The sequence below is a fragment of the Triturus cristatus genome, chromosome 1_2 (assembly GCF_964204655.1).
Source record: "Triturus cristatus chromosome 1_2, aTriCri1.1, whole genome shotgun sequence".
Taxonomy (NCBI): domain Eukaryota; kingdom Metazoa; phylum Chordata; class Amphibia; order Caudata; family Salamandridae; genus Triturus; species Triturus cristatus.
The window spans coordinates 184,502,013-184,528,393 of record NC_140580.1 but is presented as its reverse complement, the minus strand read 5'-3'; the positions used below and the strand labels follow the sequence as shown (position 1 = coordinate 184,528,393).

General features: G+C 45.9%; 1 protein-coding gene across 2 annotated transcripts in view; it reads right to left on the bottom strand.

The window, feature by feature from the left end:
* LOC146867033 (VPS10 domain-containing receptor SorCS1-like) overlaps positions 1–25,967 on the bottom strand; it is a 3,068,338-nt gene extending 3,042,371 nt beyond the window's left edge. For both annotated transcript variants that reach the window (XM_085603449.1, XM_085603451.1), the window contains exon 1: positions 24,297–25,967. In XM_085603449.1, coding sequence (XP_085459575.1) covers positions 24,297–25,706 — 1,410 coding nt within the window. In that variant the 5' untranslated portion in view covers positions 25,707–25,967. The remainder of the gene's footprint in view (positions 1–24,296) is intronic.
* Between the last annotated feature and the right edge of the window lie 414 nt (positions 25,968–26,381).

Genomic DNA, 26,381 nt, shown 5'->3' with positions numbered 1-26,381 from the left:
ACTTTGTAAATGACCTTTTAGCTAATGTGGGAGGCAGGGGCTTAAAAACCAGGAAGCATAATATCTGCTTCAATTATTTGATTAAAAAGTTCCCTGATCTGAAACTGAAGATGCCGTAAGTACCTGTATGACATACTTAGAAATCTGCTGGAAAGATGACATTACAGCTGAAAACATCTTTAAATGAACTTGCAGCGAGATGTGCACCCGAAACAGGGAGCAATAAAATTTCCATCCTATGATTATGTTCCACATTTTGCTCGTGTTCCTTGTTTTAATGCTCTTTCTGTTCTCTTCCAATTATTACTGGGAGAAGTCGTGGTGTTAATTTGCCTCGCAGTCAGAAGTTCGGTTTTAATAGGGATTGTCCACTACACTTAACATTGGGAGCATGGCCAGGAAGAGGGCGCTTTGGGTAACTTTTAAGACAATGTAAAGTCTTTGAGATTGTGAATGAAGGAGTAAAGGCACGCGCAGCTGTCCTTTGTGACGTGTTTCCGATCACATTCATGAGAATCTCGTGCTATGTTATTCATCCGGAGCTTTATTTATTCATTTTGTAGGAACAGGTGAGGTAGGGGTCAGTTTTTTATATACAATGATCAGCTACCTTCAATGGGGCACGATGGTAATATTGGAAAAGTGGAATATAGCAGAAATACATGTTGTTTATTGAATCTCCCCATGCCCAGTCTCCACCCGCCCCCACCAGATACCGCTTCTAATAAACTGTATCTGAAATTGATTTATTTTATCATGCGCCTATGGACGTTTACAGGTTTACTGGCAGGTTATGTACTGTGAAGACGCTGTCAGTGGTTTACTGTGCACAAAACATTTCAATGTCGGTTACTAACTACCCAGAGGTTTATGGTAAATTCGATGGGAAAAATGCTGTGCATGTTATCGGGAAATATAGAAAGGGGGTAATTACATTTTTTTACTTTTCCTGGTGCATATTGAGTTTTAATAAGGATATGCTGTTTTATTATTCCCATTATATTATTATTGCATTGCAACAGTATGACAGGTGGGATAATTTACAAATTTATAAAATTGTGGTATTTAATGTTTTATTGTTGACTATTTTGACGTTTTATTAAAAAATTATATAAATCAATGATAGATAGATAGATAGATTGAAAGATAGATAGATAGATAGATAGATAGATAGATAGATAGATAGATAGATAGATAGATAGATAGATAGATAGATAGATAGATAGATAGATAGATAGATAGATAGATAGATAGATAGATAGATAGATAGATAGATAGATAGATAGATAGATAGATAGATAGATGCCCCTCTGGTAGCTTTCAGTGATGCCTATAATAGTAATGTAATAGGTAAAGTAAGCCAAAAGCAGGCAGTGGAAGGGCCTCGTTGGTTGCACTTGTAGAACAACACTTTAACATAACATAAAATGTTTATTTGTAAAGCACACATTCACACCAGGGTATCTTGCCACTAAATAACATATGTTTATTGTTACCCAACTGTACTCATTTTATTGACCTCAGACGGATGAAATGCTGAGTGGGCCCGCCAGTATTTGAACCTGTGACCATGAAGTCAAACACAGGCCTTTACAGTGGACGCATTAGTCCACTTAGCCACCAGACCCAGCACTTTTCAGTGGCTGAAAGTACTGACAATTGTCTCGCTTTCCAGTGTAAAGTGATGAAGCATAAATAGATGACTGTGAAATTGAAAAATAAGAAACTTGAAAGACATCCACTCAAGAGCCTCAATTGTGGGCACACTTTGACCCATACCAATTGAGTCTGTTAGCCGACTACACTCACTCGTTATTGGACCTAGTATCAATTCATGCTGTCAATGATATAAACTGCATGTTTACCGATTGCAAGGGACTGGAACATGCTTTATTTTCTCAGGAACTTTTATTAAAAGAAACATTTCTTTTTTCTGCTTCTCTCCCTGGTGATGCAAAATAGGTTGGCATTCATTAATAAACCAGCCTATCAGTGTGACTAGTTCATCCATTCCTGTGTAAATTAGTATATGTTTTTACCATTCCTAAAATAGGTAGGCCTAAGAGCAGACCACAACTGTAGGAATTGCACACGGCAAACAGTAAGTAGTGTATTTCAAGCTTCTGCTGGACTACCTGAAATGTTCCTCTTAGACCAGACTGACTTATTTGTAGCACGGCAACTATGAAGATTGCGCTGTTGAGGAGCAATCATACGTGAGTCAAGAATCAAAGCTCAGCTGGGTGATAAAAGTAAGAGGGAGATATTTGCCCTAAATGTCCACCATTCATTGAAATTCTGCTTTTTCAAAATGATGGCTTGGCCTGATGTCACTGATATCGTGCACCTTTTTATTAGTAATGGCATATGAATTTATACAGAGTACCTTTGTAGGTTTCGCCTAAGACAGTGCATGCACTGTCTGTTGCGAAACATATTGTTATCTTACAGTGGGCTTAAAACCTACCCATTGCTTACCAGTGGTTGGCTCCATTGTCACTCTCTTTTTGCTTGCTTCTTATTCATTAGATGTGTGGGCTTTCCTTCCTCTCCTTGTGTTTGCCCCACCCCTGGGGCATGAGGCATTACTTGTTTCCTTCCACTGCTCATTTTTTCAGGTGCTACATTTTACATTTGTTAAGCATTCTAACCAGAGGGCATGTGTTTTCCTGCTGCCTCCCTAGTGCACTTCTCTCCCCCCTACTCCAGCCTGTGTTCATCTGTCTCACCTCTGTGCTTCTCCACAACTTCTCCCACACTGCCTTCCCACCTGTGTGTTTTCTTCCCACTAGTTCCTAGTTGTTCTCTCTCACCTATTAAATTGCCCCACTCATGCCCGTGTTGCTTTCCCCCACCCAAGCTCCCTGTGTTGCTTCCGCCCCAGGTTGCTCCTGCCCCCATGTTCTCTCTGCCTTGTGTTACTTCCCCATCTGCTTTAAAACCCCACCCATGCCCTCATGTAACTTATGCCATTTATCACCTATGTTGCTTCCGCTCCCACCACCCCACTGCCATGTATTGCTTCCCTCCCATCTCCTTTCAAAAAAAGAACTTTCACATGATTGTTTTCCTTTATAGTTACTGATCCAACTCAGAATCTTTAACTCAAAAGGTAAAAGGGTTGTCTGTGTAATTTTCTAGGCAACCCTATCGGAGAAGTTGCGCTGCATGGCTAAAACCATCGGTAACGCCAATTGACCCAAAGGTGAGAACTATTTGCTTGGAGAATGCTTGTTGTGATATTCTGTGGTTGATGGTATACCATGGTTGTTCCCTTGCAGCCTTTGTTTTGTGATAGTGATTGAATTCATATTGAGTGTTAATTATACCTATCAAGTTGACGCTAACACTCATACATGTCAGTATCCTCTCTTTGGGCTCCCTACGGTGAATGGTTCAAACCCCTTTGAGCACTAGAGTACTGAGTCACTTGGGCATGATTATGCCCATGTTATCACAGAAGCAATGTGTGAGCTTAGCCCATAAAAGACATTCTGTTAATCAAGAACTTGTTGGGATGCATTCTTGCCCGATATCAATAAAATAAAGAAATGTGCATCTGAAGGTCAAAGGAGGAATACAAAATTGTATTGACTAAAATTGACTCATTTAAGACTGTACAATTCTCACCGGTGTTGTTTAAAAAAAGATCAATTCGGTCAAAAGGGATAATAGGCTTTTGTATCACGTGACTTCGTGTCTGCCGGCTGCTGAGCCCTGGGATGTTTCACTTTCCAGCACGTGACATCAGTTAAATGTCCTGGGCCTGGCCACCATTACCTGATCCCCAATTGTTCGCTGTTTGCCGCGTTCCCTTGAGGCATGCGTATCTCTCATGTTTTTAAAGAAAAGCGAAAGGGTTGTCAGCAGGGCTTTGACAAGGGAACATTGGAGCTAAAAGAGCTTACGGAGTTTTACAGAAAGGTCACTGAGATGTTTTTCATCAACAGGGAGATCAAATATGCACCTACGGGCCCTATTTGACTTGCCAGTCACCACATGAAACAGGCATTTCTGTATTAAAGGGTAGCACTGGATCTCATTCAAATACCATCATTTTCAAAAGGAGAGACGGATAATTTACGATTAAAGGACAGTCTTCAACCATGCGCAATGAAAATACACGTGCATCCAAAATCTCTAAAGGAAATCGTGCATATGAAAGCATAAATCGTGATGCAATGATGTGGAGAGAAAAAGAGAGAGAGAGAGAGAGAGCGAGAGAGAGAGAGAGCGAGAGAGAGAGAGAGCGAGAGAGGGGGAAGAGAGAGAAAGAGAGGGAGAGAGCGAGAGAGAGAGAGAGAGAGAGGGGGGAGAGAGAGCGAGAGAGAGCGAGAGAGAGAGAGAGAGAGGGGGGGAAGAGAGAGAAGGAGAGGGAGAGAGCGAGAGAGAGAGAGAGAGAGGGGGGAAGAGAGAGAAAGAGAGGGAGAGAGAGAGAGGGGGAAGAGAGAGAAAGAGAGGGAGAGAGCGAGAGAGAGAGAGAGAGAGGGGGAAGAGAGAGCGAGAGAGAGCGAGAGAGAGAGAGAGAGAGAGAGAGGGGGAAGAGAGAGAAGGAGAGGGAAGAGGGAGAGAGCGAGAGAGAGAGAGAGAGGGGGGGGAAGAGAGAGAAAGAGAGGGAGAGAGAGAGAGAGAGAGAGAGAGAGAGAGAGAGAGGGGGAAGAGAGAGAAAGAGAGGGAGAGAGCGAGAGAGAGAGAGAGAGAGAGAGAGGGAAAGAGAGAGAGAGAGAGGGAGAGAGGTGTATGTTTCCTTGTTTATTGTGGTTTCAGTAACAGTAGTTTTAGTGGAACATAGATAGAAGGCGCATAAGCTTTTAGATATTAAAAATGACCACTCATTTCATAAATGCATTACAAATGTGTGTAAAAGATTAGACAAATGGGCATCTTTGTGTCACGGGCAGGGACTAACCAGCCTAAGCAAAACTCCAACTTGTAGTGTGCCATTAGAGTGTGGATTGTGATGACTGGCACATTCAAAGACCCCCTCCAAGCCATAGGGGAGGTGCACTGTGATAGCAAAAAGCATTTCTATTCCCTGTATTCTTCTGGAAGGCTTTCCGTGTTCGTCTCCAATTTTCACAGTTTTTGATGCATTTAGAAAACAGAATTTATGGGCTGGCGTGATGAAATTGGGTTCACTCTGAAGCACTGCTGGTCTTGTCTTGGGACCACTCAAGCCTGTATCTTTTGAAAAAGATTTGGGATGAGTAAATAGCTCCATGTGCAAGGGATTCAAAGAGTCACTTCTTATAAATCTTGTCTTGAGAAGGACAGAACATTTCAGAGTTTTCTGAAAATAAAACGATTAGATTGTTTATTCAATTTGTGAGTGCAGTGCGTGTATAGACCACTTGCTCAGAAGCCTGGTACCTTTTCCTGGGGTGGATTTGATTTGTACATACAATGCGGTGCTTGAGGAAGGGGTTCCCCGGCAGTAAACATTGGCAGACATGACATGCTAAGAATTATGTAAATGTTTAGAAAGGCACACTGATCTATCAAAATATTAAATGAATATCATAAGGGGGTGCTTCCGAAAGGGGGCTGACTGTCTAGACAGACCCTGAAATCAAATGCTAAGTTATGCAAGTAAAAAACCTTGCTTCGGAGCAACGTACCCATGCAGCAATAGCTGAATGATTTTACTATTGTGCAATGCTGTTTTTCTGCACACCGCAGTTTAAAAGTTTGTATCTCTCTGATTTGTTTATAGATCATCCCCTGACGAAGGGCCACTAAAAGGCCCGAAATGCATTGGGCGAACATGAAATTGTTCAATATCTGATATTTGTATTCTTTGCCATTATTGTTGTGATATGCAACAATTGATTAAATCGTTATTTTGAAAATTTCAAGAGTTAAGAAAATATATGTGTTCAAAAGTAACCTATATTATAGTAATATTGATACTGGATCACCAGAAAATGTCAAACAATTTGTAAAATCATTCAGCTATTGCTGCATGGGTACGTTGCTCCGAAGCAAGGTTTTTTACTTGCATAACTAAGACATTACATGCTGACAAATATAGCACGTCTTGTTCTTTTGAATCTGTGCAGCATTAACTCATGTACAATTAAACAAATAATGGTGCCCAATTTATGGACATTGAAAGGATGAAGGGCTACGATGAGCATTCTGATTTGGAAACCAGTGACTGCAGGCTGCCCACAGATCTCTTTACAAGGGGGTTTCCAACCAGAACGTGAGTCTGTCCGTAGGCCGACTAATTGACAATATTTTTCTAATTTGTTCTGAAAGTATCACTAGCAAGTGGACCTCTTAAAAAACAAACACAACATGTTTAATTTGTTCCTGCTGGGCACAGGTGTGGCTGTGGAGTTCAGCATCTCCGTGCAAGTCGGACAACGTATTTTACATGCACTAGGCAATAGGACATGTCTTCAGTTCGTCCTAAGGCTTCTGAGAAAGATAAGTGCAACGATTTTCTGAATAAAAATGCACAAACGGATTAGCTCAGCGGTGGGAACAAAATTGAGCGTAATGTATTTTGCAAAACTACAAAGATGGGCACTGCCCCTGAGGTCAGGGCCCAAACTTCGAGCTATCTGCCCCACCACACGGCAGTGGTGGCTGGCACAGATGGGGTGGTGAGGCGGAGGTGGTGGGGTGATGGGAGAACTGAGTGTAAAAAAGAGAAAACGTATCTACTTGCCGCCTCCTCACCACGTCTCTCCTCGTAGTCCCTTGCTCTGGCCAGAACAGGAAGCACAGCCAGGATCCCATAGCCAATCACAACACTGCAATGCAATGTTGTGATTGGTCTGAGCGCCATAGTTCAGCACTCAGATCAGCAGTGGACACGTTCTCCACCCAGGCTGCAATACAGCCTGGGTGGAGAACATGCAAAGTGCGCATGAATGTTTGGCCAGCTCGAGACGGCCGGCTAAAAATTCATGCGCACTTACAAAGTGTGCTCAACCACTCCCCTGCTCCTGTCAACGCAGCAGCCCTGCCCCGCCCTGCAAAGCTGCTGCAGCAATAACAAGTCAAATGATAATAAAGTCGGGTTATTATCATTTTATTTTGCCTTTATTTAACTGCTAAAGAGCAGTGAGGTGGTGCTCCTCAGCCTTAGCAGAGGAGCCACCACGCGACACTTTGAAATGTCAGACTCTGAGGATACAATGACCTTCTGACCTCAGGGATCTACCAGGGACATAGGTGGACACCAACCATGGCAACAACAGAGGACCAGTGCCACAGGAGGACCACTGGACCATGCCCAGCCTTCTGAATTGCATCGATTCTTTGGCACATGGTAGAATTGCGGATTGTGGAAAAGGGTTGTTATAACAGCAATCCTGAGGGGTTCCAAAAATTGTCACTTCTTTGGTCTGAGCACTTTCATCATCGATGTGGGTTCTAGAAATATTTGCCGTGTGTGTAAGAATCCGCCCTGAAGGCCGAATTGTGCCTTTTCTAAGCTTCAGCAGCTTCCCAGCATGTCATCGGGCGTTCCTCGTAAGCAGCAGAAAAATACTTGCGCTGTGATTTGGGTTGTAGCAAAAATATAGTAGGTTGTAAGAATTTGTGGATTGTCCTTAATTTCCTTACAGTCAGTAAAAGAGACATTCCTGATGTAGACTCAGTCATTCAGAATCAGTGGCAGCAACACGTTCACCTTTCTGTATTTCTCATGATCATGTTTATAGAATAATGGTGCATATTCAATGTTTTACTCACCATGTCATTATGGTTGTTTGGCATATTGCAGGCTATTTCTCTGCCCACCAGCTGAAGGGAATCAGAACCTCCACTTGAAGGTGTAAGAAGAACTCTGATAATAAAAGTAATTTAAGGCCACTTCGCAAAAGCATTTACGAGTTCAGGAAGTAGTAATGCAGAAGTACTTTTTTAGGTATTCTCACAAGCATTTATGAACCGTCCACAAAACCTCTACCTGAGCATTAGGAAAATTGCATACAGGATACTGTCCTTTCTATTTCAACTAAATGGATATGAATATTCCTTGAACATTTCCATTTTACTATCATTTAATGTGGATCAGAATGGTGGCAGATGATGAAAAGTGACATCAACAAACTGCCAGCCTTTCACACCAGTAACCTAAGGAAATGTTTGTGCACTTTCTGGCCACAAACTATCTCCAACCAGGAACTGTTCACCAGATGCAAGCAAGAGAGCATGGACGCCATCATTATGAGAGAACGATGGGGATGTATAGGGCACACCATCTGACGAGAACAAGACTCCATCACTAGAAAAGCTCTCCTCGGACTCCAGAAGGCAAATAGAAGAGCGGAAGGCCAAATAACATTGGGGAGTGAACTGTGGAAACAGAAATGAAGACACAGCTGGGGCACTGTACAGAAATGTGACCAAGAATGATAGAAGTTGAGGTTGTTCATTGCTGCACTACGTGCCTGTCGGCATAACAGGCATTAAGTTAATAATTCAATTTCAGATGAGATAGAGGTAATTCACAAAATGATATAACAATATGTGAAAGAGTATCACATGAGTACTCTTTCACATAATCTTACAAACGTTTGTGAATTGGCTGCCCTGTAATTTTATATAGTGCTTTGTACTACATTTCTGTCATGCCTAAACTCTATAGAAAGTATTATTAACACCAGCTATAGGGACAAATGAAGAGGTCCCAAGCATTCTTGATGGGGCGTGCAATCGAGTGTTTGGGCCCTTTGGAAATGACAAGGTCTGCCGGTAAATCCACAGGCCTGGTATTCTTCTCACTGAAACTCCTGCTGTTAAAAGCAGCCAAAATCTCGTTAGGAAAGGACAAAGAGAATTGAGGAATTATTGTGGGAAATTTGGCCTGGAAAAACAAGTTCCTCATTAATCTGCAAGTAGCTCTAACTGCAATCCCCATTAATTCTCCCCCACTGAGTTAAGGTTGCCCCACTGTCAGTAACTCCTCTGGGTGAACTAAATTAAGCCTGTGGCAGGGATCTTGGCATATTTCACAAATATGTTGCCTGATGTTGTTGATGTGGTGTTAAATATCACCTTTTCTTAAAATATTACTTAGCTTGCTTTCCACAATTGCTGTGATTTTCCTTTTTTAAATCTCATTCACAAAGCTATTGGTGAAAAATATATTATTGATGAGAAATATGTAATTTACGAGAAAAAAAAGACTTGCACTTCGCAAAAGTCATTTTTGCACTTTGAAAAGAATCGAGGATTTGGTATGAGTGAATCTCTTTATAAGGAACGAGAAGGTGCTTTATAGGGCGGGACTGCCCTGGATTTTCATGACCATTCACAAATAAACACAGTTCCGGAAATTCACAATCTCCTCGCGAGCCCTACCCTCTTGTAGACCTCCTGACAAGGAGAGGGGTAAATCCCTTTCCATCCTCCAAAAGGAAACAGAATACCACCACAATTATTGGGTGTTGTTACAAAGTTGTTCCCCACTGTAAAAAAAGACCTTTTGGAGGAAGACAAGAAAAATGCAGCACCTGCATTTAAGCATGCTTTTTTTCTTACGTGAAAAAAACATGTTGATTGAGAAAAAAGGAATTTTAAAAAACTTTTCTATTGTTGTGCCTAGAATACTGCGACTGGGGCAGGTTTCCTGGAATGAACTGGAAACTACTTGAAATGTCCAAACATTGGCTTATCTAAACCCTTGAAGGGCAGTAACATCGGGGTGCAGATTTACTCCTTTTTCTAATGCTCAGGAGCCGTGATTTGCCAAGATTTTGATGTGACTTACTCTTGTGGTACTTCTAGCTTTCTCCTGGATTTTACTTGCAGAGTTCAGGAGTAAGTCAAAGGTGCTACAAGATAAATTCACATGTATTCACAATAAAGTCTTTGTGAATTGGGCTGTGCTTAATTTGTTGAGACAGTTGCAGTTGGTGGGCACTGTCACTCATTTTTGGAGAATGGGGCTTATTGTTCATCATCAGACTCTGACACAGAGCAAGAGAGTGTGAGGCAGAAATTAGGGAAAGAAGGAGGGGGGAAGGGTGGGACAGCAGTGACACAGTGAAAAATCATGGAACAGAAAGAACCTGCAGGCTTGAGACTAAAGAGACAGTGGCGTAACAAAATGCGAGAGAGCCCCCCTGAAAGATATGCTGACGGGCCCCTCACACTCATATCAGTAGGGGCTGAGGGACCCCCTCCAGTATGGACACGCCTGTCCCCCTGCCCTGCGGGGGCCTTTGTTATGCCACTGTAAAGAGACTGGAAGTGTAGGGTGGCGGAAGAAAGAGGCATGAAGAGTAATAACAACTAGGCACCCGAGGTATTGGGCAGCCCCAACTTTTGGCAGTGGGCCCTAAGAAGACCTTTGGGCTCCACCAATTATTATTTTTTTTTCAAATGAAGCACTGGGACTATTCTCTACCTACCTATAGCTCAGGGCTTGTCTGTGTGCTCCAGATCCTTTGATGAGAGAATTGACATTCATATTCCTAGTTTATGATTTAGGAAGGGTACCAGACCCTGAAGTAGATTGGCCCAGCCTCAATATATCTGAAAATGTGCTACCACACAGACAGTAAAAGTGCGCAGCAAAAACTTGAGACCAAGCCTTTTCCAGCCCACCAGTGGGAACTAACCATGCACAACCCTCCCGGAAATCGGCCCAGAAGTTCAGGTTCACAAAAGGGAAAGCACCAGAGACGTGGGCCAATGAAAGCACCGGAGACGTGGGCCAATGAAAGCACCGGAGACGTGGGCCAATGCCAGGGTTGGATCTTTGCTTTTGATTACAATCTTGATTCTACCGTGCAGTGTGTTCCCTGGTTTGCTTCAAGCACTGCGGAATCCCAGAACTGTGCGTTGCTTTACGTATACCTCGACTTAATGACCCCATTTTACGTTTATTACTGCTGTGTACTAAGCGATCATGTCTGACTAATGACCACAGGTCGTATTTAAACCAGTGTCTGTTTGAAACAAATTACTTAGCAATGGTTCAAAAGATTGCTTACTTTCTGCTTATGTCTCATTGTTTTCTCACAAACCTGCACCCATGATGACTAATTAATAAAACGATTTATATTGCAAATCATGTCTTTTTTATTTTTTAGAACTGTGCCTTTTTTGGTTTTCCTTGTTACATTATTTAGCAAACCCTGAGTCTGGGGCTCTTAGGCAGGGGGTGTTGGATACGGTTTAAAGTGCTGACTCCGGTTCGGCGTGTGACTGCAGCCGTTTGTAGGTTACACCTGTGCCTGTCGCGCTGCGCATTAATTACTCGATTCGACTGCGTCAGTCGTGGCTGGTCTATCCTCACACACTACAATTCAACATGCTTCATAGGTTGGAGAAAAAAATGTTTCTACACATCTGTATTCAGACCATAGCTCGATACATTCCATCTAGTGTGTAAACAAACGTGTGCGTGCTTTCTGGAAGCATTAAGGCTGCTGAAAACCGCTTGACGTGTGGTAATTAACGTCGGCTTGTATTGATAGTATCGACACTTTTTGTGTGTTCCTCTCAGAAGGTCTCGAAGCCCGGGCCGGTAACCTTTGATTCCATATGTCAAAAGGTGCACTGGAGAGACACGTGCGCGGTTCTCAGTCAGAGTCTTACAATTATCAAAACTTTCCTGTCAATGGGTGACCTTTTCTGTGCTTCGACCATTCCAGGCCTTGAGAACATCCGTAAGGGAGCCCAGGAGCGAATTATTAGATAGGAGTACTCGTGGCCAGCTTTGATGTCAATGACACAGTGCCTGAGGGGTGGGAGTGAGCGAAAATTGAAATTGTGTTTGCAAAACGTGAATACTTTTTGCGAAATTATGTTTAATACATTTTGTTTGTAAAACTTGCCTTTGTTGAGGTGTACCTTACAAAGAAAAGTCAGGCGAGACACAGGCTGCAGACGAGTTCAAGGAGTAAATGTCTTGTTCGAAGATAATATATTTCTCGGGAACAGTTTTCTACTTGAAGCAGTCTGATTTGAGCAAAAATGCTGCAAATTATATAATTTTGCATTATCCCAAATGACAAACATTTCGTACAATTTTTGCTACGCAAAATTTAGGAAATACATAAGATAACTCTCTGGCATAAAAAAAAAATTCGCACAGGCCTAGTGGCGGTCAGCGCTGGTCCACAAGTGCCAATTTATCAAAATATGTACATCCAATAAGTATACACGTCATTTATCTAAAAAGAAATGTGTGTACATGTGATTTGTCTAAATGGGAATCAATTATGTGGTCAACACTTCCTGAAAATTAGGCTAGACCTAAATTTTCATTTTGGTAATTTCATATTATGCTTGCTGTAAGAAATTCCTGAAGTTACACTAAAAGGCATATCACGTAATCATGCACCATTCACAACACAAGCTTTGGCATAGCCAATAGGTGTCGCTTTTGGGACCTTATAAGTATTTAGTTTTGTAGCACAATATCCTTAGTGCAACAACATTAGCTGTTGCATGGCTAAACCTTGTACCTTATAAGTGTTTAGCCATGCAACAGTTGATGTTGTTGCACCAAGGGTATTGTGCTGGATAACTAAACACTTAATGTCCCAAAGGCGAGACCTATTGGCTATGCCAATGCTTGTTTAGCGATGTTGTGCAGCATGGATTAAGAGGAACCCCCATTAAAAAAAAAAAGATGCTATTCTGCAGTCACAGCAGCTGTGTCATTTTGTAGGTAAAAGCACAACACATGAACGCACCTTCAGCGTGCGTGTGAAGTTTTCTTTTTTTTTTCATTTACTGATCCAAGTTGTACTGGTAAATAAAGAAAAATAAAGCAGTGCCAAAGCTTTTTTTAGGTGGGTGGAGGGAAATAACAAAAGCAGGGCTCAGAAGCAACACAGAGAGTGATGGTGCGGGAAAGATTACAGAGGAGCGAGAGAGAGAGAACAAGAGAGAGAGAGCGAGAGAGCGAGAGAGAGCGAGAGAGAGCGTGAGAGAGAGCGAGAGAGAGAGCGCGAAAGAAAGTGTGTGGTTGTGTGTGTGGTTGTGTGTGTGTGTGTGTGTGTGTGTGGTTCAGCCGCAGTCGGTAGTAGGGGTAACTGCAGGGTGGTGACGTGGTTAGGGGGAGGGAGAGGGGCAGGGTGGGGGGTAGTAAACTATGGATTACGGAGTTTTACAGTTAAGTTAACATATAAATTAATAAAACAAATTTCGTTGCGTGCACTGCATCGCATTTGGGGATGCAGTGCACGCAACAAAATTCTTTTTATTAATCTATATATGTTAATTTACCTGTAAACCTCTGTAATCCATAGTTTACTACCCCCCACCCTGCCCCTCCCCCTCCCCACGTCACCGCCCTGCAGTTACTCCTACTACCGACCGCTCTGATTCACATGCAGTAATGGTAAAAACAAACTGGGCGGCTATCTTTAAGTTATACTAATGCGTTCCAAAATGAATCATGCATATCGTACGAGTGAATTTCACGTAAGAGTGGTAAAAACAAACTGGGCGGCTATCTTTAAGTTATACTAATGCTTTCCAAAATGAATCATGCATATCGTACGAGTGAATTTCACGTAAGAGTGGTAAAAACAAACTGGGCGGCTATCTTTAAGTTATACTAATGCGTTCCCATATGAATCACGCATATCGTACGAGTGAATTTCACGTAAGAGTGGTAAAAACAAACTGGGCGGCTATCTTTAAGTTATACTAATGCATTCCCATATGAATCACGCATATCGTACGAGTGAATTTCATGTAAGAGTGGTAAAAACAAACTGGGCGGCTATCTTTAAGTTATACTAATGCATTCCCATATGAATCACGCATATCGTACGAGTGAATTTCACGTAAGAGTGTATTGACAAGAAAAGAAAGTATTAGAATATGATTAAAACGGACATCACGATCGCGATCACTGTAAAAGCGAAAGTGATCGCGATGACTCACTCTAGGGATGCGCGCGCAGCAGCGGGGGGTAGGGGTATGGTGCTATAGGCTGGCGCAGTAGATGGCTGGGCGAGAAGGGAGGGGAGAATGCGGGGAGCAGCTGTGCGTGTGCTCGCCATCATGCACTGTAGCTTGTCGCCAGCACAAAAAGGTGGGTAGCACTTTCTAAAACCACCTACAAAATGTCTCGCCAGACCAGCGCATGCGCTGGGTCAGGCGAGACCTAAAAAAATGAGTGCACAGAAGCAACATGAAAGACTAGACCGCGAGTAACTGCTATTTGCAGTGCTTGTGGTTTTTGCAATATGTTTTAGCATGCAACGTGTCCTTACATCTAAAATTTATGCATTCCATGATAAAATACAGGGCCAAATGCCGGTTTTACGCTCAAAATAATTATGAAGAACTTCACATAATTGCTCTGAAATTTCACATAGTTATGTAAAAGTAGATTACATGATTTTGCACAATCCTCTAAGGGCCTGATTTTGATAGCGACCGGTCGGACTGCTGCCTGCTATCACAGTGGTCAGGAGACCGCCCGACAAGCAGGCAGCGTTCCAACCGCCCAATTACGATGCAACTGCCATGCTGGCGGACACAAAGTGCTCCTTTATACAGCGCCTTGTGCTGCGGAAAAAGGCCGCAGCACAAGCTGCCATGTAAAGGAGCACTTCCTGCACCTCCATGCACTGTGTGCCTGCACCATGTGGTGCATGGCACATGGTACGTGGGGGCACTACATGAGCCCCCTGGGCCACTTTACAGTGGTCCACGACAGAAGAGGACCCTGTTTGGGGCCCCCAAAATCCATTTCATTCCTGACAGTCTTTTCATGGCAGTCTTTCTGACATTAAAAGGCTGTCAGAAAGGGATATTGTGATACCCAAAGTGGTGCCTGCCTCTGCGCCGCATTCAGTTGGGATTGCTATTCTGACCGCCGCCCCAATGAGATCACTGATCCTATCAGAGAAGGCGGTCTTCCCCCTGACCGTTTAGGGTCTGACCGCATTGAAATGCGGAGGTCACACCAAAGGCCTGTCAGCGGTCAGACCACTACTGAAGGTCTGTCAGTGTACAGACCACCACTGAAGGCCTGTCAGCGGACAGACCACCACTGAAGGCCTGTGAGCGGTCAGACCACCACCGAAGGCCTGTCAGCGGTCAGGCCACCACTGAAGGCCTGTCAGCGGTCAGACCACCACCGAATGCCTTTCAGCGATCAGACCACCACTGAAGGCCTGTCAGTGTATAGACCACCACTGAAGGCCTGTCAGCGGTCAGACCACCACTGAAGGCCTGTCAGCGGTCAGACCACCACTGAAGGCCTGTGAGCGGTCAGACCACCACTGAAGGCCTGTCAGCGGTCAGACCACCACTGAAGGCCTGTCAGCGGTCAGACCACCACCGAAGGCCTGTCAGCGGTCAGACCACCACTGAAGGCCTGTCAGTGTACAGACCACCACTGAAGGTCTGTCAGTGTACAGACCACCACTGAAGGCCCGCCAGCGTTCAGACCACCACTGAAGGGCTGTCAGCGGTCAGATCACCACTGAAGGCCTGTCAGTGCACAGTCCGACCTGCATCAAAATCAGGCTCTAAGTATCTGCCATGGATGAGCAATTGTGGACCAAAGTGAAAAAACCCACAGTTGGGGTTTTTAATTAGAGACAGAAATGCAGTGAGCTCAACACATGCCACTGTCAAAATACGGTGTGCTAGTTCTTATGGGTTACAAATTTGGCAAGGCCAAAGCAGCCTTCCATCATTCCATAGGCCACTAATTCGAGGATCATAACTTGAGCCTGACAGCGGTCATCTACTGTGCTTGGAAAGAGCATAAGTGAGTATGTAACTCTGTATAAAGAACAATATTTTTATATTATTTCAATTTGCCAATTCTGACATGAGCTTTTGTTCTACAAATGCAATAAGAGTAAGCATATGGCTTGCCATTTGAAAAACATTTATTAGCATTCATAAATCAACACGTCCTGGAAATCTCAGTCTTGTGTTACAATATAAACAACGGGACGGCAGGACCACAGTATAGGAAATTGAGAAGTATAAGTCAGTGCCTTCATTGTGCGTCTAGGACATTGATATAAAAGATCACCCTTGTAAGATTGGTAGCCACTGACTCCTACCCCTCAATATACACATTCCATCCAATTTTCAAACATTTTGATTTGACTTACTCTTGTGTTCCTCATGCATTCCGTGAGTAAACCAGGGGCCATATTATGTACAGAGTGCACTGCTCTGAACTGTGGCGCCGGACACATTTAATTCAGTTTATTGGGCAAAGACCTGGTCAGTGTGTACCCTATTACCATCAATGAACCGGTGCTAGGGTACCTATCAACTCACACCTACTGTGGGGTGGGCTATAGTGAAAGGCAAACTGCCTGAAACAGCAGGCCCATCTTTACCTTTGCAGGTGCCAAAGCAGCCTGCCTTTCAAAGGGGCAAATAGTTCCCCCTGCAATGGGTGCAGTGGGTGACTCCACCCACCATAGTGGGGTTCCTGGAGGGTATATGGGTGCCCCCTTTCAAGGGTCACCCTCGGGGGCACACACTGTGTATCACCTCTTACTGGAGCAAAGTCATTGCACCTTGTTGGATTTGACCCTTTCTGCAGTGTCATCCCAACGTTTTTGCCCTCACCCTCCCCTTTTCTGAACCTGTTTTTGTTGGCTTTTAGGAACCTGCACACTTTACCACTGCTAACTAGTGCTAAAATGCTTATTCTCTCTCCTTTGTACATGATAGAATTGGCTTAAACCCAATTCGAACATTTATTGTATTTCTAAGTCCCTAGTAAAGTGCTACTACATCTACCCAGGGCTTTTAATTTAAATGCTACTAGTAAGCCTGCAGCACTGATGTGCCACCCACTTAAGTAGCCTGTTTCAACCTTGCCATTACAGCCTATGGGTCCAGTTTTTGATTGCCATTTCGACCTGGCAAAATAACGAGCCCAAACCTTCTTGTTTAATACATATAGGCAGAGCCACTGGAATTATGTGGCAGGGGAGCACCAAAGTTTGCTGCAGGGCTGACTAAATTAAGCAGCAAAAGGCAAATTATGCAGTATAATGTGGCATATTTTTGATACAATTACTGCATTATTATGTATTTTTAACACAAGGTAACACTGATTTCACCTCATTAGCGCTTGTTTAACAACCAAATACAGAAAAAAGCAACTAGAAGAAAACCAATTAACCTTTCCACTGTGCACAAACCCACATCTCCACGTTTTTAGTAACTTTTGATCTGTTTGAGCTAAAAACATTTTTTTTAGTAAAATCTGTAGGTTATGCAGCAGATGATGGATTGTATGGCAAATGCTGCAAATCCATAACTATGCCAAAAAAAGCTGTGGTTCACAATATGTTAGTGACCCTGCATACATCACCCTTAATGTAAGCACTACTCAGCCCATGATGCAGTGCATTTAAAACGTTGCACGTGTACTCTTATGTGCCCTGTTAGTGAAAATCTCTTAAATTCGTTTTCACTACTGCAAGGCCTGTCTCTCCCATAGGATAACATTGGGTTACCCTATTACGCCAAATAGGTGCGAACTTTCAATTGGGAGCAAGTAGGAATACTGAGTTAGGTGTCTAATGAATTGTAATTTAAAACTTTCTTTAAAGGTAAAGTCAGATTTTAAGTCACAATTCTGAAAATGCCACTGTTAGAAAGTTTACATTTTCTTGTCCTAACTATTTGGTGCCTGCTGTCTGTATCCTGAGTCACATGACTAGGTGTAGCTGGCAGTTGGTCTTTGTGTATTTCTCCCAGACAGTGAGACAAAGGAGAATATATGTTGGCAAGATGGGCCATCTCTGACTTGATGAGGGGGTGGAGATGTTACCTGCTACACTTGAACATCACAAAGTCTCTGCCTGAGCACACTCAGACAGGTTTTTTTACCAGTAATTTGTGTCCACAGATAAGCTGGGGCCAGGCCGACATGCAGGTAATTTCAAGCACCTATAAGTGTGGAAACCTCCGGAACCTTCTCCTACTACAAAGCTGGCAGCAAGTATAAATATTGGACCCACAGTTCACCTCTGGACCAATGGATACTACAGAAGGACTGCTCTGCTGCCAGGAGGATTGGTACCCTGTTGCCATGTTAATTTCCTGCCATGCTGCCTGCTACTCTACTTGCTGAGAAAGTAGGATGGACCTGCACTCTTCATTCTAAGCTGAAGTGACTCCAAGGGTCAGATGACTGGCCTCCTCTTATGGGCTATAGGTACATTACAAGCTCCAGCGGCCTCCCTGATTTTGACCACCTGACTTGCTGCCTGTACCTGCAACTGGACCTGCCTGAGCCTCGGTGGCCTCTGCTGGAGTGAGTTCCTATTACCAGAGGTGCCCCTCAGGTGCTGGGCACTTGGTATAGCATCAGTTGAGCTCTCTCCCCAAGAAAAGGAGAAATCATGAAGTTGTAGGCTTTTCACAAATGCAAACATGCCTGTTCATGCCAAGATCATGCTGGACAAGCCATTCACCAACACAACGCTCTAGTGTACCCAACTCTTCACACCACAGCGACCTTCAGTGACACCCAGCAACGCGAGATCTGCACTTCACACTACAGCATTGACAGCCTGCGGTGATTGCCAATGCAAATCTCCAGTAGCAATCATCTGCAATGCCTAACAGGATATTTGTGCTACATGATGACCATCCGTGATGTCCAACCTGTTCTTCGTGCTACAGCGATTACTATCTGTGATGCTCTCCCTGCTCCTCATAGCCCCCTTCACCACGAACGGAATTCTTCGTGCTGGACTTTTGAAGGTAACTCTTTCGGCAGGTCTAACTTGGTCCCTGTATCCGGCCCATGCTCCATTGTGGTGGGCCTGAACTTGTGACATTCACCTGGTCCTGCAGGACCAGATAACCATGAGAGGTGCTTTGGGCTTTTCAGCGCCATAATTAGGGGTGGGCAGTGAACTCTGTTCCAGCGGCATAGCTTGCAAAGGTTTCTCACTCCTTGCTCCACTTGGAGCGCGGAGTTTGGCAAAAACTCTGCCTCCCACTGCGGCGTAGCGGAGTTTATTGGCGTCGGCCCATGCCTAGTTTTTAATTTTAAACATCCCATTTCAAGAACGCGCTTTTGGTGCATTTTATGGCAAAAATGCACTCTACGCTCATTATTTTCTGACATTTTTGTAGTGTGTACTTTTCTTGGCACTTATTCATGTGAATCAAGCAGACCAAAAATGCCCACTTTTCCCAAATTTGTGGGTTGGTTGTGTATAACACATCGGCCCAGTTGGGAAGTGTGTCTAATTTTCTTTGGGTGAGTCTGCAGCCTGGCTGCAAGGATGAAGGCTTGCTATGTCTTCTTTGATCTGGACATAGAATGTGTGTGTACCCGAAAGTGGGGACTGGGGAGTATGGCGTGAGCTAGCAGCACATCAAAGGTATCCCAGTATTGGTGGCTAGAAGTTTTTCGTGAAGTGGTGATGACATTGAACCTTTCTGAAGGTGTTCCTTGCACTCCCTATATGCAGATGAGCATGCCCAAATTATTAGCTAATTGCTGCTCGTGCTTTTCTGAGTGTCTATGTTGACGTCATTCCCGTGGGCCATACCCCCGGTCCCTGCACATGCTGCTCCACCCCCAGTGCTTGAGCCGCAGCCGTAACTCTTGTAACTGTCACAGGACCCACTCCCCACACTTACAGAAATGGCACCGGCTCCCCCTGCACAGCCACCCCATGGGCCACGTCTAGCCCGGATCGGGTGAGCTGGAGCACAGGGGACCATCGGCAAGGGCATCTTTGTCATAGCAAACACAGCTACAGGGAAAGCATTTGTTCGAGATGGGTCTTGAGGCCGACTGACTTGAAGATGTCTGTACTGTATAGTGCTCTTTATGTTATTATATTTTTTTAGCATGTGGAAATGTCTCTCATAATTGGTGGTGAAGCCGAGCAGAGCACAGACCTGCGGAATTCCACAGAGTAGTTTTGAAGCTTTGCAGAATTCCACATAGTGCAACTCCGCGAGCTTCCCCCCCCCCCCCCCCCCAGCTATAATTACCTTAAATCTTTGAAATTACATATCTCCCCTTCTACTGATTGGATTCTGGTCTCAAATAGGTTCTACTGATTGGATTTTTGTTGTTTTGGTCTCAAATAATTTCTCACATTTTACTCTATTTTTCTAAATTGGAGTGGGATTTTACTTGTGTTGTGCTTTCACTTTCTTACTGCTTGAAGAGCTGCATAAAAATTCTACTCATTACCTCCAAGTTAAGCCTGACTGCGTTTCTGCCAAGCTACTAGAGGGTTAGGTACAGGTTAATTTGGGATTTGCTTGTGTTTCACCCTGACAAGAATTGTGATTGCTGCTTGAGGAGGGTTTTGCCTCCCTCAGCCAGTGTCTCAATTTCCAACACTCCCCCTGGCAGGTCTTTTTCGCTCTGCCCTCAGTTCTATAATACAGTGCAAGCTCAGAGGCAAAGAGTTCCCTTATTTGCCTGGGGCCACACCCCTATGCAAATGAGGGACACCTACTTGGGATGGTGCAAGGGAACATGTAGCGCCTGCATGATCTTTATTACAGAGGAGGCAGTGCAACCGCATGCAGCCCCTTTCGCAATAACAATTTGCCCCGGCACTTTCCATAATACCACCCAAGAAGCTCTTCCGATTTACTGCTGAAACTCATGAATCTGACAGGAGTACTACAAGAATGCACTTCCTCATACTTACTCATACACCAATCTTCGTGAAACAGTCCCAAAAATGATACCATTAAGAACAAGCGATGACTCATTCACTGGTAGTTTTGGGTATGCACAAAAAGTGCCAGTTTGCTCATTTACCTCTTTACACCTGTAGACCTGTCTCAAGTGAAAAGTGCACATATTTGTTACATTTCTCATTTTTTGATTGCACATCCGCCTACACACTTCTTTTGAATGTCTACTCCAGTTGTAAGATATCCTAAGTGGGTGCACTTTTGTTTTGGAAGAAATCTCAATATTATAAACATAAGGTAAAAGTCTCGCCCCGTCCGAACGCTGTGGTCAAGAATTCATTGGCCTTAAGTGTTAGCTTTAACTTTAAAAAAGGCACAAGAATAATTTCCATCTGCTCTGCAAAGGGCATCCAATTCATGTACTGCGTCCACCAAAATGAAATTGATCAACACAGAAAAAGTAGTTCGGCTTTTTCGAAATTAAAAACGTCATCATTGATCAATAGTTCGCAAATGACAAAACCCCCGATGCCAAATGTCGCACTTCGTTTGATTTCTAGCGTAAATCTATCTATAGGAAGGAGGGAGTGAAGGGAAATTATTCAAGAGCGGACAAGGAAGGGGCAGAGGAGTGGTGGGAGAGAAAACAGTGAGGGAAGAAAGTGAAGATGGAGTGCGCAAGGATGGGACAAAGGAATCTGAAATGAAAGAGAGGAGAGAAGGGGGTGGTGAGGGGGGAGTAGAGGGCACATGGGGGAATGACAATAAAAACAAAAACAGAAAAAAGGGAGAGAAACAGAAAAAATGCAGCAAATTGAGCAAAAACTGGAGAACGAGGGAAGGGGTCGGGTAGAAGGAAGGAAAAGGGAGCAGAAGAAAGAAAGACGTGCAGGCAGAAGCGGAGGGGTGGACAAAGGAAGTTGGAAAGACATGAGAAAGGAAAGAAGTGAGAAATGAGAGAAGTGTGAAAGGAACATGGGAAAGAAAGAAGGAGGGAAATGGAAGAAGTGTTGAGACGACGGAAAAATGGGATTCTAGATAGGAACGAGGTGAGAATGTACAGAGACAAGACGAGGAAATTAATGAAAGGCAACAGAGAAGGTGGAAGATGAATCAGGAGGAAAACAATGATGTACAAGTAGAGAAAGAAGGCAAGCAGGAAGGGGGAAAGGGGGGACACAGTGGGAGCCGTGGAATGAAGAAGGAAGAACGTGGAATGCCAACAGAGTGAAGACATAAAAACGTGAAAAGACTCTTACAAATAGTGCGTTCCGAGGTACGCGCTCAAAGCCATACGGAAAGAGAGAGAATATCTGCGCTAATATGGCACATTCGTGCCGCCAATGGATGTCAGAGTGGGAATATCTCCCATCCTCCGACATCTCCTCGTGGTCGTGAATGTGGTAGAAGGTGAACGGAGCGCGCTGCCTCTGCCCCACCCACCCCGCTCCAAAGTACATCTCTCCACGTGTTGCCACCCTCGTGGCTTCCGGGCAGAGGGTCGCTCGGCGCGTGGGCTCTAGACTCTTCTAGACTAGATTTACTCAGTGCCTCAAGAGACCAGGAGGAGCCTCGCCGCAGCCTACGGTTCACGAAGTGCACGCCAGACCCCAACCGCCGAGAATGGTTACTTTCACCATTAATATACTGTACTCCATTCCTCACCCCCGCGCTTCCTGTCCAGTTGATCCCTGGTACTCTCTCCATGACGCCCGCTTTAGCCTTTCTTCACCTAAAATGCAAACCTTCCAAGTTTAAACGGGCCATTTCTGTGCTGCTGAGGGTCACCAGCAGGGTGTGGCCCTACCCTGGAGGTGCGCGCAGTCTACCTAACCATAACCACGCGCTTGCGTATTGCCCTCGAGTTCCTGCCAGAGTTCAGTTATGCTTGAAGGAATACCCATCCCCCACCTAAGAGCCCTGAGCTTTGGCGGCGCATGGGTGGTAATGCACCCACCCGGCCGGTTCTTTCTAACCCAGATACTTACTCAGCTGCCGGAAGATTTCAAACTTTCAATAACTTCCCTTCACAACTCATTCGATGTAATCCTTGTCAGCGCAGTTTTTACAGTTACACCACTAGGGTCAGACTAGACACCAAAAAATGTTTCCCCTTTAGCAAATCAGATAGCTAAAAACGTGATCCGAGTTTTCAAATCGATACAGTTTTATACGTGTTTATATGTGTAGATGTTTGCAATGAACAGGAGAGAGCATGCGTTTGTTTTCTGCAGGCAACGTTATTGGAAATCTCAGGGAAATCAACAGTAAAACATGCCCATCAGACCATCAAACAGGTGCGCAAAAACCCAAAGAACAGGCCCTCACACTGACCTGTCTGACCAGACCTAGCACGCACGAGGCAAGCACACGTCGTCACCCCGCCTTCTTCACGATCTATTACTATCAATACTGCCCCACCTGAACCCCCTGGGCCTTCACTGGGGCAATGCTGGTAACCTCCCTCCAAAAATGGCCCATGCTGCTTCCCTCATAATCTATGTCCGCACCACTTTTGAAATAACAGCGCCTGGCACCAGGGAGCCAGCTTCCAGTGTGACCAGTGCCCCCTCCCCCCCACCCCAAGCACACACCCGGCGCTGATGAGGCGAAGATCTGGACTAATGTCCATTTATACAGCGCGGCGTAAACGCGCGCATGTCTTCGTGTCCGTGACGTGTTTGCTGAACTGAACTTTTCGGTCACTCAGTGCGTGCACGTGGGTTCTAACAGAGCAGTTATAGTGCCCACAGCAACTCTTTAGAAAACACACACGCCTATGGCATGGGTACATCAGTAACATGGGCACTACTGCAGTCACGTGCATCAGCAAAGTGGGCACCTTTGTTGTATGAGCACAACTATGGCATGGGCACATCTGTGCTATGACAGATCTTTATGAAAACACACATGGCTCAGACATCTTTAGCACGCGCACATCTGTGGGCATTCCCATCTGTGCTGTGGCATCCATCCATCACCCACTGGCACTGACAGCTCTGTGCGAGCGGCACTTCTGTACCCTGACATACCTTTACCACGACACCCATTGCACTGACACCTCTGTGACTGGTCACATCTGCACCCTGGGTAAATCTTGACCACTCGCACGCCCGCCTTTATACCATGAGCATAACGTTGCCTATTACCAGGGACACCTCTGCACTTTAAGCATACCTTCCCACTGCACACCTCTGTGCCACATGTCAACACCAGCGACACATCCCGCCCCTGGCATACTTTTAACAGGACTCATCTCCACGACGGGCACCCTGGGGCACATGAGGCGCGCTCAAACAATCGAAGCGGAAACCAGTTGACACCTCCCTGTTGCTGCCATGAAGTTTATGCCAATCGATGTGATTAGCGGAAGCGGTGTTCCGTGCCTGGTTACGCCTGCGCTCTGCATGAGGGGGCAGCGGCAGCGCTCTGAACAAGGGGTCGGCGGCAGCTCTCTGCGCCGTGAACTACGGGCCACCGGCAGCGCTCTACTCTCTGCATGAGAGGACAGTGGCAGCGCTCTGCGGTCTGAGCAAGGGGCCCGCGGCGCGCTCTAGGCTCGAAAACAGGGGCCACCGGCAGCGCTCTGCCCTCTGCATGAGGGCCACCGGCAGACCTCATCTCACCCCTCCATATACACGCACACAGACCCTGCACAGGAGGCTCGACCCCTCAATGACCCCGGTACTCACGCTGCTGTTGTGGCCTGACCAGTGCACCATGGCTTGGTTGTGGGCAGAGTCCCCGGTAAGGGCGAAGGTGGTGCTGGTCAACCGCAGCTCTTCGGCGCGAAAGCGCGTCCCCTTCTCCTGCTCGGAGGGAGGCTCCATGCCCTGCCCCCGGGACACCCGCTTCCCCTCGGCCAAGGAAGGGGCCCTCGGGGCCTTGCCTGAAGCCGGGCTCCTGTCCTGCACCTCCACGTGGTCCCCAGTGGACAGCTGCATGTCCCCGTGCTGCCCCCCAGCACCTGGAAGAGCGGGGCTCCGCTTCCGCCTCCCTGGAGGGTTAGGTTGCGGCGGTGTTAGTTTCGCTGGCTCTGGTGGGTCACCCTGCCCTGGGACAGGACCATCAACCTCTTTTATTAGAGAGACCTTAATCGCCTCTCCCGTGGCCTCGGCGCCTTCATGGGTAAACAGGGGAGGCTGGCCCTGCCGGTTGTGGTCCTTAGTGAGGTGATTGCTCGACCCAGAAACTTTTAATGATGATAACTTGGCTTGTTCTGCTGGCGAGGGGGCGGGGAGGCCTGCAGAAGACCTTTTAAATGGGGAGAACATGTTCTGCTTGATGTAACTGTGGGGCATCTGGTCTTCCCCTATGTTTTTAAATGTTGGAATTTTGTCACCCCGGACGGTTGTCTGCTGCAAATCCCCAGCAGGTTCATTCAACGCCGAGTGCATCCTTTCTTTCACGTAGCTGTTGACTTTTAAGGTCGACAACTTCTCTGGTTGGACGTGGCTGCGCAGCAGGTCAACACCAGACCCCTTCCCCGTTGAAAAGACAGTTTCTTTCACGTAGTTGCTGACCTCCAGCCGTGTGATCTTGCCCCGCAGGCCTCCATCAGACCCTTTAAATGTGGACAGCAGGTCTGGCGGGAGCTGGTTGTAGGGTGGGGGGTCTCCTTTCACTTCTTCCAATCTGGACAACTTCTGGTGCTGGCTGGAGCCGGATGGCTTTAGACCCCCCTTGGTCCCCTGTAGCACCTCGGAGATCGCCTTCAGGCTTGCGCTATTGGGGTTCGGGTGTGCCCCAGATCCGTGCGATCCTGATGACTTGCGGATTTGGCCAGATGCGCTGGAATCTACCCTGGATCCTTGTAACTTTCCCGGGCTTGCCGCGTCCTGTGCGCCGGGCACCCTCGGTGCCACCGGGTCGGCTTCCGGCATTGTCCCCGTGCCAGAAGGTGCCACCTGCCAGCCTCTCGCTGCATCCCCTCTGCCCGCGCTCAGACTCATCACTCCCTGCCGCAGCAGCTGCACCCGGGGCTGGCAGGCTCTGCAACTTATCTCAGCTCCGGAGAAGCCCAGAGAGCCGAGCAGCAGCCCGGTGCAGAGGAGGGCAGCCGGCCAGCCGGACCGCAGAGCCGCCAGCGCTGCCTTCTCCATGCTGATCCGCCGTGAAGCCGCTGCGCGAACGGATCAAACGGACACAAACTCCATGGAAGTTTGAGCGCAGCGGAGCCCGGGCAGGTGCTGCGCGAAGAGGAGGAGAGCAGAGCGCATCTGAGGGGATGGGGATACGGAGGGAGCTGCCTCACGGGGGAGGAGCGCGCACAGACCAGAGCCCGCACTCTTACTATCACCACCGCCTCCCGGGGCCGTGCTCTGGCAGCTCTGTGAATGGACGGGGACCGGGCAGCGCGCACAGCACCTCTGCAGCCGGCGAGCGCGCACAGAGTCTGCCTGTTCTGTGAGAGTGCCTACTCCGTGCGGCAGGATGCCGCTCCTACGTTCACGCGCACTGTGTCATCGGCATGTTACTGTTCACCCTATGACAGACATTACACTTACTGACATTATATATCAGTTGGCTATTTTCAGTTTCAAATAAATACCGCACGATAGTAATGAAGCTGAATTCTGTGATATAAACTTTTATTTTTCTATTCTCGTGTCTTTCGATGATGGGCAGATGTGGGCTAGTTCCGAAGTTGTCGACTATGGATCTTTAAGACTAGGGTTAGAAACCCAGCCTCGCATTTGACCGTGCTGTGTGATCCCCGGCACATTTCTTCATTTCGCTGTGACTCAGATTTGCGTGCCCATATCAGCCAAAATTGA